The sequence below is a fragment of the Phycodurus eques genome, chromosome 9 (genome assembly GCF_024500275.1).
Source record: "Phycodurus eques isolate BA_2022a chromosome 9, UOR_Pequ_1.1, whole genome shotgun sequence".
Taxonomy (NCBI): Eukaryota; Metazoa; Chordata; class Actinopteri; order Syngnathiformes; family Syngnathidae; genus Phycodurus; species Phycodurus eques.
In genome coordinates, this window is record NC_084533.1 from 12,653,834 (window position 1) to 12,671,539 (window position 17,706).

Below are 17,706 nucleotides of genomic sequence, written 5' to 3' on the forward strand. Positions count from 1 at the left end.
CAATTCAATGATTATTTTGCATACCACCACTTTCGTACCACTGGTGGTGCTCATACTGTACCACATTTGAAGTTTCACTGCCATTATTGTCGTGATTAAAATATATATATATGCAGTTATAACAACAGAAGTTTAAAAAAATAATAATAATAATCATTTGCCAAAGCTATGTGTCCCTCCTTGATGACCAATAAAGGGACATTAAGCATTTGACTGTATTGTTTTTTTTTTGTTTTTTTTTAGGGTTATCCTGGTGAAAAGGGCATTTCAGGCTCCTCGGACATCATTGACTTCAATGGGAAGCTTCTTGATGCGTTCCAGGTGAGTGACATCTAAGTGTAGGGAAGACAAAAAATTTGATTATGCAATGATTTGTGTGATACAATGCAACCTCCAAAGTCAAACGCCACGAAAGTAATACAATTTGGAGTTCAACCAAAATCTTCTGTGAAAAAAATGTGCTTCAAAGGTCAAAGCACACCCAGAGTTGTAACCATCATGACGTTTGACATCAGGAAATGTTTAGCTCAGTGAGCATCTAAAGACAGAAAAGTATGATTATGATGGCAAAAAGGAAAGTGTAATAATTGACACGAATAGAGAGTGCCTGGATCCAAGAGCAGTCGGAGGCAGATGTGAAAGGATGAATAGTTTATTGATGAAAGGTAATGGCGGTGGTCCTCGGTGGGTTGGCAGGTGGCAGGCAGTGGTGAGGATAGGCGGCTGGCTTGGCGGCAGGAATTACGTGGATCGGGGGGGTGGGGGGGGAAACACACACTGAAAGTAACTGCAATACTTCGGCGAGGATTTCCTGGAACAGGCAGGTTTATATACAGGTGGTGATAAGGCTGATTGGAGACAGGTGCTGAAAACAGAGAAGGGAGGGGAGAGAGAGAGAGAACGCAAAGCGCCCTCCCGGCTACAATAATGGAACTGCAGGCAGTATATGACAATAATAACTTATAGAACAGGAAACGGGGAACATGGAAAGCTGTTGTAGATGATGAGCCTTCGTGGTTTACAATTAAATTGACCAAGCAGGTGCCAAAGTAAATACAGTTATAATACAATGAAAAACACATAATTCAATGTGTGTGTTTTCCTATTGGAAAAATCTGTTTTGAAATTCGAACAACTTAGAAGTCAGAGTTCCAGAATGGACTCTATTCAATTTTGGAAGTTCCATTGTATGTCAGTGTATTCAGTTTTGGGGGTCGGGCAGGTTTCTTAAAGTCAAAAGCAACTAAAAGAAAAAGCAAGATGGTCATGCTGCGTGATTTTTTTTGTTTCACAGGCCATCAACACAATCAGTATTTCGGTAATCTGCAACTGTTTTTGCATGATCTTTGGTCGTGTCGACAGTGACTAACACCCACATTAGAAAAGATATCACAAAGCATACAGTAAATAGACTCACACACGCTTGAAAAAGCACCGTTCTTTACCCAACACGCCCTTGACCTTGAAACTGTAACTTTGTATTAAATGTAAAGAAAATGGATGGATGGATGGATGGATGGATGGATGGATGGATGTTAGTTCAGACACCATATTGAAAAATATTTTTTGTGAACTTTTGGTCTGCTCTTATAGCCATCTGGGAAGAAATGCACAGCACTATCAGAGCGGAGATTACAGAAGCATGCTCAATCATGCAGAAACATCAACAGCCTTTGTCACATTGTTTTGAATGTGTTTTCATGCCATCTCGTGCCTCACAATACTGTATATCGAGCAGCATGGGGTTTTTGACTGTGTGTTTGTGCAGTTCCTCATTAGTGTGCTGGTGCACAATGCGTAGCAAAGAACATCACGTCCCTCTCAACGCACACAAGTCTCCTCTGAGCAGACCCCGTCCCCTGCTACATGCTAATAACAGATGCTTATCGCTGCTGTGAAGTGTGCATTTAATTTAAAAATGACTTCTAACAGAGCCAGGTTCCCCTCAGGCCTGAGGTGCTGCGTGCAACTCTGTCGAAGCAGCATGATACGGTTAGAAAATAGTCTGAGAACATGTGAACCTGAGATGTTATCAGAAGCCTCTCAACAAAGAGGGATCACTTGCAACCAAATCAGACACATTCTCATGTAGCATTGTGGATCCTTGTTAGGAGCATGATTTAAGGGACCTGTTACTCCTCAAGCAACATACAAGTTGCTATCGGATCAATGTAGCATGCACGGAGATTCTTGTCATTCATTAATGCTACATACAGTGCTTCTCAAATTCTTGTTGTTTTTTTGCATAGTTCCCCCACTTTATTGTTTAAGACCATAAAACAAATGTAAATATCAGACAAAGAGTCCAATGTTGCTAAATTAAAAGCAATTCTGCAAGGAAGAGTTGGCCAAAATATCTCCACAGAGATGTGAAAGACTCATTGCCAGTTATAGAAAACACTTGATTTCTGTTGTTGCTGCGGAGTTTTGGCCCAACCATTTATTAGTTTTAGGGGGCAATTACCTTTTCACACGGGGCCAGGTAGCTTTGAATAGTTTGTTTTTCCCTTTATGAATAAACTCACCAGTTAGAAAATTTGTTTACTTGGGTTATCTTTGTGTGATATTTACATTTGTTTAATGATCTTAAACGTTAAAGTGGGGAAACTATGCAAAAAGAATAAGAATTTGAGAAGGGGGCAAATAATTCTTCACCACACTGTACGTTAACAAGAATATTCACTTGCACCTGTTCTTATCCAGTCGCGTCATTCATTCATTCTGCATGAAAACTAATTAAGGCAAGTGCAAAACCAAAAGGAGATCCAATGCAAGGGCATCATTAAAAAAAAGTCCTTTCAACAATATATTTATTATCATGGTGGCAGCTTTAAGTGGTGTTGAAGCACACTTATTTTATTCCATGAGAAAGAATATAATAAATATTATAAATAACTCCGTGTGATGCGGTGCAGTTTTACATCATAGCAAACTACAACCACAATAATAAACATTTTGAAATTAATAACTTCTGAAATGAGTGGGTGTACCTAATGTGGTGGCCAGTAAGTGTAACTCATGCAGTATACTGTATGGTGTTTTTGGTAGCTACCAGCTGAATGTAGCCATTATCCCCAACTAACTAGCAATTAAACATAGCAGAAATAAAGGTTTAAAACAGGAGATGATCAAAATTATAACCAAACCTTTTTTGGGCTTGTTTCACCAGGGCCCACCTGGACCACCTGGCCCCACAGGTCTCCAAGGAGAAAAGGTATTTTAAATATTATAATTCCCCTCCTTTAGCGGTCACCTTATCGTGGTGGAGGGGTTTGTGTGTCCCAATGAGCCTAGGAGCTAAGTTGTCTGGGGCCTTATGCCCCTGGTAGGGTCACCCATGGCAAACAGGTCCTAGGTCAGACATAGCACGGCTCCAAAGACCCTTATGAGGTTTTCCCTTGCCCGGACACGGGTCACCGGAGCCCCCTCTGGACCCAGGCCTGTAGGTGGGGCTCAAAGGCAAGCACCTGGTGACCAGGCCTGCACCCATGGGGCCTGAAAGCCCGAAAAGGTAACCTGGGTTCCCCTTCCCATGGCCTCACCACCTGTGGGAGGGGCCAAAGGGGTTGGGTGCAGTGTGATCTGGGCAGTGGTCGAAGGCATGGACCTTGGCGATCCGATCCCCGGCTACAGAAGCTGGCTCTAGGGACGTGGAACGTTACCTCTCTTGCAGGGAAGGAATCCAAGCTGGTGTGTGAGTTCCGACTAGATATAGTTGGGATCGCCTCCTCCTCTGGCACCAGTCCTCTTGAGAGGGGTTGGACTCTCTTCCACTCTGGACTTGCCCACGTTGAGAGGCGCCGAGCTGGTGTGGATATACTTAATGCCCCCCCGTCTTGTCGCCTGTAGATTGGGGTTCACCCCGGTGGATGAGAGGCTAGCCTACCTCCACCTTCAAGTGGGGGAACGGGTCCTGACTGTTGTTTGTGCTTATGCGTCAAACAGCAGTTTAGAGTACCCACTCTTTTTGGAGTCCTTGGGGGTGCTGGAGAACGTTCTCACTGGGGACGCCATAGTTCTGCTGGGGGACTTCAATGCTCACGTGGGCAATGACAGTGAGACCTGGAAGGGCGTGATTGGGAGGAATGCCCCGACCCCTACCCCCTCGTCCCCCCGATCAGAACTTGAGCGGTGTTCTGTTATTGTACTTCTGTGCTCATCATGAATCGTCCATAATGAATACCATGTTCAAACATAAGGGTGTCCATACGTGCACTTGGCTCCAGGACACCCTGACCTTGACTCGGGATGTTGTGAGTCGGTTGGGAGAATACTTCAAAGACCACCTCAATTCCACCGACACACCTTCCCATGAGGAAGCAAAGTCTGGGTTCTCAGGCGGGCTCTCCTATCTCTGGGGTTGAGGTCACCGGGGTGGTTAAAAAGCTCCTCGGTGGCAAGGCCCCGGGGGTGGATGAGATTTGCCCAGAGTTCCTTAAGGCTCTGGATGTCGTGGGGGTGTTGACATGCCTCTGCAATATCGTGTGGACATCGGGGACAGTGCCTCTGGATTGGCAGACTTGGGTAGCGCTCCCCCTTTTTAAGAAGGGGGATCGGCGGGTGTGTTCCAACTACAGGGGGATCACACTCCTCAGCCTCCCTGGTAAGGTCTATTCAGGGGTGCTGGAGAGGAGGGTCCGTTGAGAAGTCGAATCTCAGATTCAGGAGGAGCAGTGTGGTTTTCGTCCTGGCCGTGGAACAGTCTACCAGCTCTACACCATCAGCAGGGTCCTCGAGGGTGCATGGGAGTTCGCCCACCCAGTCTGCATGTATTTTGTGGACTTGGAGAAGGCATTCGACCGTGTCCCTTGTGGAGTTCTGTGGGGGGTGCTTCAGGAGTATGAGGTACCAAACCCCCGATACGGGCTGTTCGGTGACTGAACAACCGGTGTCAGAGTTTGTTCTGCATTGCTGGAAGTACGTTGGATTTGTTTCCGGTCAGGGTTAGACTACGCCAAGGCTGCCGTTTGTCACCGATTCTGTTCATAACCTGAATGGACTGAATTTCTAGGTGCAGCTGAGGTGTAGAGGGGATTTGGTTTGGTGGCCTCAGTATTGCATCTCTGCTTTTTGCAGATGATGTGGTTCTGTTGGCTTCATCAAGCCGTGATCTCCAACTCTCACTGGAGCGGTTCGCAGCCAGGTGTGAAGCAGTTGGGATGAAAATCAGCCTCTCCAAATCTGAGATCATGGTCCTCAGTCGGAAAAGGGTGGCATGGCCTCTGCAAGTGGAGGAGTTAAATTATCTTGGCGTCTTGTTTACGTGTGAGTGAGGAATAGAACGGGAGATCGGTGCAGCGTCTGCAGTGATGCGGACTTTGTATCGGTCCGCTGTGGTGAAGAAGGAGCTAAGCCGAAAGGCGAAGCTCTTAATTTACCAGTCGATCTACGTTCCTACCCTCACCTATGGTCACAAGCTGTGGGTCGTGACGGAAAGAACAAGATCCCGGATATAAGCGGCCGAAATGACTCCGCAGGGTGTCCGGTATCTCCCTTAGAGATAAGGTGAGAAGCTCGGTCATCCGGGAGGAACTCAGAGGAGAGCCGCTGGTCCTCTGCATTAAGAGGAGCCACATGAAGTGGCTCAGGCAACTGATTAGAATGTCTCCTGGATGCCTCCCTGGTGTGGTGTTCCGGGCATGTCCCACCGGAATGAGACCCCGGAGTCGACCGAGGACACGCTGGAGAGACTACGTCTCCCGGCTGACCTGGGAACAGCTTGGGATCCCCCCGGAAGAGCTGGACGAATTGGCTGGGGAGCGGGATGTCAGGGCTTCCCCACTTAAGCAGCTGACCCCGCGACCCGACCTCGGGTAAGCGGAACAAAATTGATGGATGGATGGAAATATTATAATTATCATTATTATTATCCAGCTATCCAAGTATTGGACCGCCTGGATTTTACATCTACACCAATGACATTTCGATAGCTTACATAAAGGCTAACTTCACTTTTGATCATGTTCATTAATCAAGAGGGTCTTTCTTGTTTGATTCAGGGGGAGCTTGGTTTACCTGGTCCAGGTGGAGTGGATGGGGAAAAGGTACACACAAGAAAATTACAAAATGTGTATTGTTTTGCCGTTTACCATTATAAATTTGGATATTTTCTTTCCTCTAGGGATCTAAAGGTGATGTGGGTGAGATAGGGCCACAAGCAGAAAGAGGAGAAAAGGGAGAGATGGGTCTTTCTGGGCCTGCGGTAAGTCGTGAGCAAATACATGTGCTCGTCAATTCATAAAGAAAACCTGCATAACCTACTGATATCCAGTAAAAGAACTGTTTTGATTATTGTGCCTTTACAAACAAAAATGTTTCCTTTTCATTGACATAGCCAGAGAGTTAATAATTTAACAATATTGTTTGTGGTTGTGGCTTCTTTTCATAAAGGGAGATGTTTTGGTTCAAGTTAATCTTGGAGTTTGTCACACAGGGTATGGACGGACAGAAAGGAGAGAAGGGCGACTGCAGACTGGATGACAACCTGGTCAGTTGGAACACACAAGCAGTGTTTTTTTTTTTCATCGTAACAGCTTTACTATTGTCTTGTTAAAATATCATCAATCTATATGACATTTTCATGATAATTTAAAATTTCCTTCAGAGAATTAATTACAAATGATTATTGTATGTGCCATGTAATTGTCTGGTGACCAATCCAGGGTGTACCCCGCCTCTCGCCCAAAGTCAGCTTGGATAGGCTCCATCTCACCATGACCTTAAAGAGGATAACCACTACAGAAAACGGATAAATGAATAAATAAACTTTGTAGGATTTGAAATCGTATGGCGTGTGATGGTAAAAATAAGTTGGCAAAGTCCCTCAACATCCATAAACAGTTGCATAATACAGTTTATTAAAATAAATGTTTCTTGGCTTTTGTCTTATCATTGTACAAGTATCATTGATGTTTTTAAATCTTTGCTCAAGATGCATTACTCAACAAATACATGTCAAGAAGTTGAATGTGAACATTGAGAGATGCTGTCAAAGCTTCTTAAATGGCAAAATATTATATTCATTTGTGACAAATAAGCATTACTTGTCACTCATGGGCCATCACATGCCACTAAAAGATGAAGCATTTTTCTAGCAATAATATCATTGACTCGCATTGACAGAACGATGTGCCAAAAAAATGATGACAAGGGTATTTCTGCAATCAAATCCTTACCTATTGTGAGTGGTTTCACTTCGTGTCCTTTGACTTTTATTTGCTCAGGTTCAAATGATTTCCCAGCCAGGCCCACCAGGCCCGCCAGGAGTTCCTGGGTCACCTGGATCCATGGTGAGTGATCTTATCATTATTGCAAATAGTAGAAGATATTGAAGTAGTCATACAGTATATTCATATACAATGTTTTTTCAGGGGCTGCATGGAATGCCTGGTCCAAAGGTAAGCGTGCAAGGCAACGTCTCGGGTATGTGCTCAATGCTGTGACATCTTGTTTGGTGCTAAAGTTCCTTTATTACAATGCAGGGGGAGCCAGGAGATGGGATCAAGGGTGAGAGGGGGGATACCGGTATGCCAGGACCCAAAGTGAGTAACCCTGAGCCAATACAAAACAAGGAAACAGACATGAAGCAACAATGATAATGTGCTTTTGTGCTCTACACGCAGGGATTGGACGGCCCTCCGGGTACACATGGGTCTCCCGGCCTTGTGGGTCTTCCAGGGGCCAAAGGAGAAAAAGTAGGCAGCTGATCACTTCCACATTTTGAACATCTGTCATTGTATAACTTCATACTGAGAAACATGTTATGTGAATCTATTCACAGGGCAGACTCGGGGAACCTGGACTTGATGTGAGTGTCTCAATAAGAATTTCATTTCTAATTAACCTGCATAGAAGCTACCCTCTGACCTCTTTGTTCTTTTTGCAGGGTTTCCCAGGCCTAATGGGAGAGAGAGGTGACAGGGGTGAACGAGGAGATAAGGTTGGTACGAAAAAAAAATCAAAAACATTCTTTTGAGCATGACCAGTGATGTTTTTTTAAGCACATCAACATTAGATACACCAGAAAAATAAAGAGAGAGCCAATATAAAAGCTGTATCAAACTCTGGTTGGTTCATGGAGTGCTTCACAATTTGTTAGACCACCACCCAAGGTTTGTGCAACAGTTGCCCTAATATTACGTATATTAGCACTGGTAATTACTTATTTAATTAAATCATTTTTTTTATGTTGCTGTAACTGTTGATTCTTCGTTATGTAGGAGCTCTTTTACCAAAATAATATTTTTAATGCTAAAATATATAATCACTGTTGTTTTTCATGGAAGTGAATGTACAGTTATACAGAAAAGTGAGGAAAATAAATTATAAACAAATTATTAAAAAATGAGTTCTTGATTAGAAACATGTTGTTTGTCAATGTTGTGCTAAATTCATTTCTGACTTCTCAGAGAAGCTTTGTGAGCTACCTCAAATTTATGTATAAAACGGTGAATTCAGTCTCAAATTCCTGTTAAATAGTAAAACATAAACACAACAACAACAAAATATTTGTTTTTGTGACAGATAATCTGATAAATCTGTTAAGCACTGTACCAAACAATAGGTGAATTACAGGTGAAGTCATACGTAAAATCATGTTTCCAATTTGAGCAGGTTTTGATGCTCGTCGTTGTGGCTGTAGTTTGCGGTGATATGAGATCTTTTTCGAACATTTTGGCTGCCCTATTTAGCTAAATGATCAGGGAATATGTAATATCATACCTCTCTGATGTGTTCAGTCAAGATATAGCATTATGATCTTTTTAAAGTTATCATTTTTGTGTAACAGTACTCATATGTGATTAATCAATCATCCATCCATCCATTTTCTGAGCCACTTCTCCTCACAAGGGTCACGGGAGTGCTGGAGCCTATCCCAGCTATCATCGGGCAAGAGGCGGGGTACACCCTGAACTGGTTGCCAGCCAATCGCAGGGCACATAGAAGCAAACATCCATTCGCACTCATATTCACACCTAGGGGCAATTTAGAGACTTCATTTAACCGACCACGCATGTTTTTGGGATGTGGGAGGAAACCGGAGTGCCCGGAGAAAACCCACGCGGGCACGGGGAGAACATGCAAACTCCGCACAGGTGGGGCTGAACTGTGAGACAGACGCTCTAACCAGTCATCCACCGTGCCATTAATTAATCAGTATAAATAAATATTGGTTGCTATTAGTAAACCTGAGTATGTGAACTGTTTTCTCTTTGTCCAGGGTGACAGAGGAAGTGTTGGAAAAAGAGGACTGAAGGGTCAGAAGGGAGAACAGGGTCCTCCAGGCCTGGACCAACCCTGTCCTGTGGTACGTCACCCTGTGAGAAAGTGTCTCTCACATCTCTCACATTTTTCCCGTTCCTGTTTCTCTTATATCACTTTCACCTTTCAAATTTTCCAATTGTCTTCCTTTCTGCAAGTTTCTTCATTCAAGTTGTCAATCTGTAAATGACTCTTGCTAACAGGGTTGTGATGACAAAAAAGATGTATCTGTTGAAGGAGCACTTTCTTCTCCTCCACCTCATCTTCTTCCTCCTTCCGCCCCTGTGGTCCCCTGTCCTGTGGTACAGTATCTCTGCTCCTTTCTGCTCTCCACTATAGCTTTTAATGTGCGTTCAGCTCATTTTTAGATATTTGTCTGCTCGGTTGAACCCTGTTGTTTGCATGGTGACACTAATACATTTGAATATCCAGGTCAAAATTAGTTATACTTAAGGCAAAGCCTTTTGTAGAATAAACCGGAAGCCAAAAATGATTCTTACCCTGGCCAGTTTTGAATGTTCATTTATTGACTGGGTACTACCTGGCTCGAAATGACATTAGCAGGACTTATTGCTAGGGTTATGTGCAAGACCACCCCAGCAATCAATGAAATCCACAATATAGAAAGACGCTATTTAATTGCTACACCCTAGTCATGTTTTATTGGATTTAAATAAGGTCTTTGAACACACTTTTAAAACAATAAAAACACATTTAAACACAACGCTTTACATTGAGACAGAGTGAGAGAGAGAGAGAGAGAGAGAGAGAGAGAGAGCTAAAAAAAAAAAATACAAATAAAAACATGCGTTTGGGGCATCTCAAGTGGTTTTGCAAAATGTTTTCTTTACTTTTTTCACCATACAGTAATTCTCAAAAGTATGTTTGGTCCGAGCACAACACTGCTCATCACCAAAGGAACACCATACCTGCAGTGAAGCGTGGCAGTATCATGCTTTCAGCCAGTTTTTACTTCAGCTGGAACTGGGGCCTTAGTCAAGGTGGAGGGAATTATGAACAGTTCCAAATAGCATTCAGTCCTTCACGCTTCTGCTAGAAAGCAAAACAAAAAAAGCCAGTAGAACACCTGCAATATATTTGGGGTTATCATACACTTTAGACACAGGTGTCAAACTCAAGGCCCCCGGGGCCAGATCCGGCCCACCACATCATTTTATGTGGCTCGCGAAAGCAAATCAAGTGCTTTAACGTCCATGATTCGTACTAAAATTTTAAATTGTCATATAAATGTGGAAATATTGCAAAAGCATTTTTTGGGTTTACCCCTTTTTTACAGTAACTTGAACAATACTTCAATTATTATCCTTGACTTCTGATTTCAAAACTGGTTATCCATCAATTTAATAGTAATAAAATAATAGTATGAGCCAATTAAATATTTATATGGTTTCACAGTCATAACGGCCCTCTGATGGAAACCCTAACTACATTGTGGCCTGTGACAAAAATGAGTTTGAGACCCTTGCTTTAGATGGCGGCAGTTGTGTGCTGACTCCCATTAAACAGGAGTTTCAATGTCATTGGTTAAATCTGCACACAGCTAGATGCCCAGTTACAAGAGGGTGTGTACACTTGTGCAAGCACATTGTGTCAGTTGTTTATATTTATTTTCCCTCAGGAAATATTTTTAAAAATTCGATTTAGTTTTAGAGGTTATAGGTCATATTAATGGTGGAAGAATTTTTTTAAATCACAAAAACAGGAGTGTGTGGACTTTTTATATCCACTGTAATAATGCAGATTTTTTTTTTTTTTTTTTATTCCTATATATTTTGTGGCTTATTAATGAACATGTATGTGTTGGTGTCACTGTGCAGGGACATGATGGCCTGCCCATACCAGGCTGCTGGCACAAGGTAAGAAATCTAAACGTGCATACAGTTTACCATAAAAAAAATATTAGCCTGTAATTACAAATAACTGAAATAATTACTTGAGCACTGTTTGGCAAAGGTATAATTTACATAGTGTGTGAGCGTGTAGTTCTAACATTTGCAGATTTGAATAAGTGAGTTTAATGCAAATGGGTCATAATAGATTACCAACTAATATTGTATCTCTATTTTTCTTTTGCAGTGATGACTGTGACTAACCAGCAGCATGGATTCTGTACATTTTGTTTTAGTATATATTGTAACTGATTAGCAACAACTTTTCATTTGTATTTTTTTAAATCAACATTTTTATATAATATATTGAAATATGGACAACTCTGCAGTATTGTAAGAACTCCAGAGACACGTTGTTGCGTAAGCAGCCGTGCTTTAACAGAAAAAAAAAAAAAAAAAAATGTACTGGAACTGGGAAGCTTTCTTTGAAGTGCAGCCCAGGTGCAGTGTGCTCAAGTCTAACTGCCTTACTAACCGAGTCTGACTTACTCGGCCTGATGGGTGGATGGATGCTCGACTAGCTCTCCGGCGTAGCCGACGATGGAGTGTACGTCATTTTTCTCCTCTTTGTTTTCCGAAAGCAGAAGATGGCCAGGCAGAAGCTTAAACGCAAGCGTCTTATTCAGCCATGAATGCCAGCAGGAGGGCCTGCTGAGGACAAGGACATGTAGAGGGGCAGAGGGCACAGAGGCAGATTGGCCTTTAAGGAGCAGAAGATGCCTTGCAAGCCTGTGTGTCTTAAAGAACACTTAAATCCTCCAATATGAAAAGTCTTCTCGAGGGGTCGACAAATCCACTTGCGCAGTCCCCTGGATGCTCTGGCTGATGTCGGTGACGTCACTGGAACATCGCGAAGGATTGACAGCACGTTATGATTTTAGTCATCACTCGTTTGCCTGTGTAGTGAAAATCTTGCCTAATTAACTGCATAATTATAACACATTGTGGATGAGTATAATAGAAATAGCATTTTAAGCACTCTTATAGGTTTTTGACTTTTTTTTTCCCCCACTTGTGGCAGTGGAAACCTGTTTGTTGTCCAGTTACATTTTGCATTCCTATGCATTGCCATGTTTATTGAGCGATTTGAAGGAGCCGTTACAGTATTCATAGTAAACCAGTGCATCAGTCAACAGGGCTTATTGGTTGAGTTTTAATTACCTTAAAACCTTCCATTTCCACTTGTAATTTAGTTTGATTGATCATGGTCTTTTAATCCCAGATGAAGACATTTTTGTTCTCTCTTGCTGCTGACAAATTTGTTCTTTGTATGATGTTTTTTTTAATTATTATTTTATTAATATTAGTAATTTAAACTGATTGGCTGACCCAAGTATTTTATTTTCTTCAAAGGTCGACCAACTTTTTTGTTTGGAATTCAGTTTTATTTAGTAATCATGTACTGGCTTTGAATGCCAGTAATGTTACCTTTTTGTGGACCTTGTTTAAGTTGTCACAAAAAGGTTTCAGTCCAAGCTGTCAGAGGACTTTTATTGGTGTTTTTGTCTTTGCAACACATTTACTTGGCCTGAACAATTTGTTTACTTAGTTGGACTTCCTATATATTTGCAAAGTCTCTTTAAATGTGGCATGATTATTTAAAGATACAGGATAAATATAGTTGTTTTTGCTACATGTACACAATACAGAGATGACACCAACATAACTACTTTTTGTAAACAGAAAAGTGCATTACATATTCTTTAAGAACATCAGTAAACCAATATTTTTATCTGATATTCAGTCCGCATCATGACTGACAGTTGGAAATTGTTTAACTTTTAGTTGGCCGTGCCACCTGCAATTGGCTGGCCACCAGTTCAGGGTGTACCCCGCCTCCTGCCCTTGTGAGGATAAGCGGCTCGGAAAATGGATGGATGGATGGTTGTGAGACAGAATTGTTTTGCAGTTGTAATATTTCCTCGTATCCCGCAATAGTTAGCAAATAGGTTCAAGAAGTTCAAGTACTTGTTAAAACATTTTTTGTAAAACTGAAATTTGCTCGATAGAAAATTTACAGATGACCTACTTAATCTAACTTGTTTTACTGCTTGTTTTTTCATCATTATCAATATTCAGGCCAGATTTGCCAAATTTCAATACTGATGCAATAAAAAATCTTAGTGGAAGGATGTGCAGGTTCAGTGTCAGCAAATCAATTTAATTGTACATAAACGCTCACTTATGTAGTTCCATATAAAAGGTTTTCTTAATATGAAAAGTTTATCCATATAAGATAACATAATACAAACATCAAAAATCTAAATGTTAACACTAACCGGTTTACAGTACCGGTAACTGTAAAGCATACAAGTGTTGCGATTTTACTGGAAGCTGCGTGGTTGTCTGTAAATTAACACGGGATTTCTTTTGCAGATTCTGTCAGTTTAAATGCTTAACGGAGTCAGTAAGTAGCACAATGTCGAGTGTTTGGTGTTGTAGCCAATAATATATCACAGTATTAGCTTGACTTTGTGAGAATGTTCGGTTGTGTATTTGGTTGAAAAGGAATTAAGCTATTTTTGTAATTGCCTAAATGTATGCGTAACTTGGGTCAATTTAACATGACTGAAATGAACTATGGCTTTATGCTTTCTTTGTCCCTTACATCATATGCGTTGCAATTGAGTTAACATCAATAGGCATTATTTTGCCTCCAGCTGCAACTATTACTCATAATGTTTTGGTTTATGAAGAGGATTTTAAGGATTGTGACCAGTTTTCTGTTGTTTCTTGCATGAGTGTGTTAAAACACTTCAAAATGTTATTTTAAAACTCACAAATATGGTATGACAAGGACATCGAAGGTAAATGTTGATCTCAATTTTCCAGTTACATTTGAACTAATGTAGGGACAAACTGTTTTCATGTCTTTTGTAAGTGATGAAGAAGTCCATTCTGAGACTAAACGACAGGATAGACAAACCTGTAGTTTAGTCTGGAAAACATATTAGAAAAGTGACATTAACATATGCCTTGAACTGTTTACATCAACTCTGAACACTGTTTTTAGTATCAAATAAAACTGGTGTGAAAAAATACCTAGTTTTGTGTTTGTGGATGTCAGTTGTTCATAAATCAAAATTGGAGCTGGTTTGATGCGTTCATTTGGCTGTCCACTGCAGAGATCATTTGTGTTCAGAACAGTTAATCACTTTCATAACTGTATTTGAGATCTCAACAGGGCTTCAATTTTGATTAAATTATGACATTTCAGATTCAGCACCATTCAAAGGTAAGGTAACCGTTTCATTTTCACTAACCTTATGGAGCCGGCTTGTTTTGTTGAACAACTTTTATGGTACATTCATGGACAATACTGCAAACAATGGGAGGAGGGTGCTTGTTAGGATACACCAATGGTTGTTGGAGACCATGAATTTCTAGTTGTTTGTTTTTGCCCAATTTATAATGATTTCCCACTAATGGGAAACAAAAAAAAGTTTGCAACATTTGTTCTTTGTAGAGCTGCAAAAATATATAAAAGATTCAATATAGGAATGGAACGGCAGTATTAAGGAACTTGGAATCATTTAAATCGAAAATAATGCCATGAGTACACATCTTCCACTTCTTGCATAGTATCTGTATGTACCTTTTAGCATTAATGGTGCCTTCACAGATGTGCAAGTTACCCATGCCATGCACAATAACACCCCCATACCATCACAGATGCTGGCTTTTGAACTTTGCGCCGATAACAATCCGGATGGTCCTTTTTCTCTTTGGCCCTGAGTACACAACATCGATGATTTCTAAAAACAATTTGAAATGTGGACTTAAAGAACCACAGCACACTTTTCCCACTTTGCATCAGTCCATCGCAGATGAGCTCGGGCCCAGAGGAGCCGGCAGCATTGTTGATATGGCTTTCGCTTTGCATGGTTTTCCCTTTTACCTTGCATTTGTAGATGTTGCGACAATGGTTTTCTGAAGTGTTCCTGAGCCCACGTGGCAATATCCTTTACACAGTGTTGCCGATTTTTAATGCGGTACCGCCTGAGGAATCCAAGGTCACGGGCGTTCGATGTTGGTTTTCAGCCTTGTTGTTGATGTGCTGAGATTTCTTCAGATTCTCTGAACCGTTTGATGATATTTTGGACTGGAGATGATGAAATCCCTAAATTCCTGGCAATTGTACATTGAGAAACATTCTTGAACTGTTGGACTATTTGTTCAAAAAGTGGTGAACCTCACCCCATCCTTGCTTGTGAACAACTGAGCCTTTTGGGGTTGCTCCTTTTATACCCAATTAACCTCTTCACCTGCGGAATGTTCCGAACAGGTGGTTTTTGAGCATTGGTCAACTTTCCCAGTCTTTTGTTGCCCCTGTCCCATCTTTTTTGGAACATGTTGCAGGAATCAAATTCAAAATGAGAGAATATTTGCAAAAAAAAAGGTTCATCAGTTTGAACATTAAATATCTTGCCTTTGTAGCGTATTCAATAGACTATAGATTGAAAAGGATTTGCAAATCATTGTATTCTGTTTTTGTTTTACACAATTTCCCAACTTCATGAAAATTGGGGCTCGTGTACCACAAGTGGTACTCGTACCACACTTTGAGAACCACTGTGTTCTGTCAATTCAATGGTTCTCAAATTTTTCACCAACTGCCACATAAAAAATACTGAACTCTATTTTAATGTTGACAATGATGGTGGTCCTTATAAAGTATCAAAGTAGGCCTAAATCTTCATCAAAAAGATGTTGTTGTTTTTCCTAAAAAGTACATTTATTTCATTGTAAGCCACTGTCATGTTATGCAGTTTCAAGATGAACACTCCATTGAAAATAAAAAAATATATACTTAAATGATTCAATTAAAAATGTTGCAAATAAAACTTAAATAATTGTAGCATACCTCAATAAATGTTTAAGACCAAACAGTTCTAAAATATTACAACCCCAACTCCAATGAAGTTGGCACGTTGTAGTAAACAAATAAAAACAGAATACAATGATTTGCAAATCATGTTCAACCTATATTTCATTGAATACACTACAAAGGCACGATATTTAATGTTCAAACTGAAACTTTGTTTTTCGCAAATAATCATTAACTTAAAATGTTATGGCTGCAACACGTTCCCAAAAAGATGGGACAGGGTCATGTTTACCACTTTGTTACATCCCCTTTTCTTGTAACAACATTCAATAAACGTTTGGGAACTGAGGACACTAATTGTTGAAGCTTTGTCGATGGAATTCTTCTTGAGTTTAATTACGAAATGAATTACTGCTTTAATTCATATAAATGTGAAATATTATGTGAAATACAGTCATTGCATTTTATATTGATTCGTATATTTCCATCCATTCTCAATACCGCTCATCCTGTTCAGGATCTCGGGGCGCCGGAGCCTATCCAAGCCGACTCCAGGCGAAAGGCGGACTACGCTCTGAACTGGTCGCCAGTCAGTCGCAGGGCACATATAGACACGGATAACCAGCCGCACTCACTTTCACTCTGTCACTGAGTGGGAACTGAACCCATGCTGTCTGCACCAAAGTCAGGCGAATGTACCACTACACCATCAGTGACTTCATACACTTCTGATACAATACAAATTATATACAGCGAGTTCACGTTTTTCGAGTTTTGGTTCAGTAGAAATGAAGCATAATTATAAATAAAGTACGTATTTTACATCAGTGATCCCCAAACTCCGTGCCACTCCACATAAGTGCATCTTGGGTCATGTTAGATCAGTTGTGCTGCGGGAAATATTAAAAATGTTACTTATTTGGTCAGAAAATGTGCATTCACTGCCACAAATAATGTATCTTTGTTTATCTATGCCAGCAACGTACCAACAGGCAGGACAATTAAATGTTCTTCAACTTGATGACAGAAAGTACAATTAAACTGTATATCCACCTGTTGGCCCACATACAACAGAATAATAGCGTTCTGTTCAACTAAACAGGTCCAGGTTTCAGACTTTGAGTAAATTGAGGTGAAATCATCATTATTTCAATGTATCCACTGTACGTTTTTGTTTGGTAGTGTGCAGTGAGATTTTTCTAATGTCAAATATCTGTTGGCTCAATAATGGTTGGAGAACAGTTGTATATTACATTTCACTTTAAAATAAACTAATGGACAATTTGATAAAGTAACTAAAAATGTCATTCATTCATTCATCTTCCGTACCGCTTCTCCTCACGAGGGTCGCGGGCGTGTTGGAGCCTGTCCCAGCTACCTTCGGGCGAGAGGCGGGGTACACCCTGAACTGGTCGCCAGCAATAAATCAATATTCACTTTTTGTGCTTGAGTGAGCGATAATCCTCGCTTGTTGTCGCTCGCAAACTTAATACGTCCACATTTGGTGATCTGAGGAGCAGGGGGGGAGAGTAGAAAAGGAGAGAGCATCTCAGTACCAAATAGAAAGTTAGGAGTATCACAGCAAATGGCAAAAAGTTTAAATATTGTAGATATAGATGAAAGAAATGTCTTGATTAAAATATGAAAATGATCTATAATAGAAAGCATGAACGTTTAATGTAAAATATATAATAAATGGTCATGTAT

The 17,706-nt window shown here is 40.8% G+C and overlaps 1 protein-coding gene across 1 annotated transcript in view; it reads left to right on the forward strand.

Moving 5' to 3' along the window:
- Window positions 1-14,191, forward strand: part of LOC133407832 (collagen alpha-1(XXIII) chain-like) — a 144,142-nt gene extending 129,951 nt beyond the window's left edge. Inside the window, 16 exon segments of the mRNA XM_061686104.1 lie at window positions 244-321; window positions 1,295-1,318; window positions 3,170-3,214; window positions 6,000-6,044; window positions 6,122-6,202; window positions 6,434-6,487; window positions 7,224-7,289; window positions 7,371-7,397; window positions 7,482-7,541; window positions 7,623-7,694; window positions 7,781-7,807; window positions 7,886-7,939; window positions 9,221-9,307; window positions 9,465-9,563; window positions 11,100-11,138; window positions 11,756-14,191. Of these exon segments, the coding sequence (XP_061542088.1) occupies window positions 244-321; window positions 1,295-1,318; window positions 3,170-3,214; window positions 6,000-6,044; window positions 6,122-6,202; window positions 6,434-6,487; window positions 7,224-7,289; window positions 7,371-7,397; window positions 7,482-7,541; window positions 7,623-7,694; window positions 7,781-7,807; window positions 7,886-7,939; window positions 9,221-9,307; window positions 9,465-9,563; window positions 11,100-11,138; window positions 11,756-11,803 (906 nt within the window). The 3' untranslated portion in view covers window positions 11,804-14,191.
- Window positions 14,192-17,706: the final 3,515 nt, after the last annotated feature.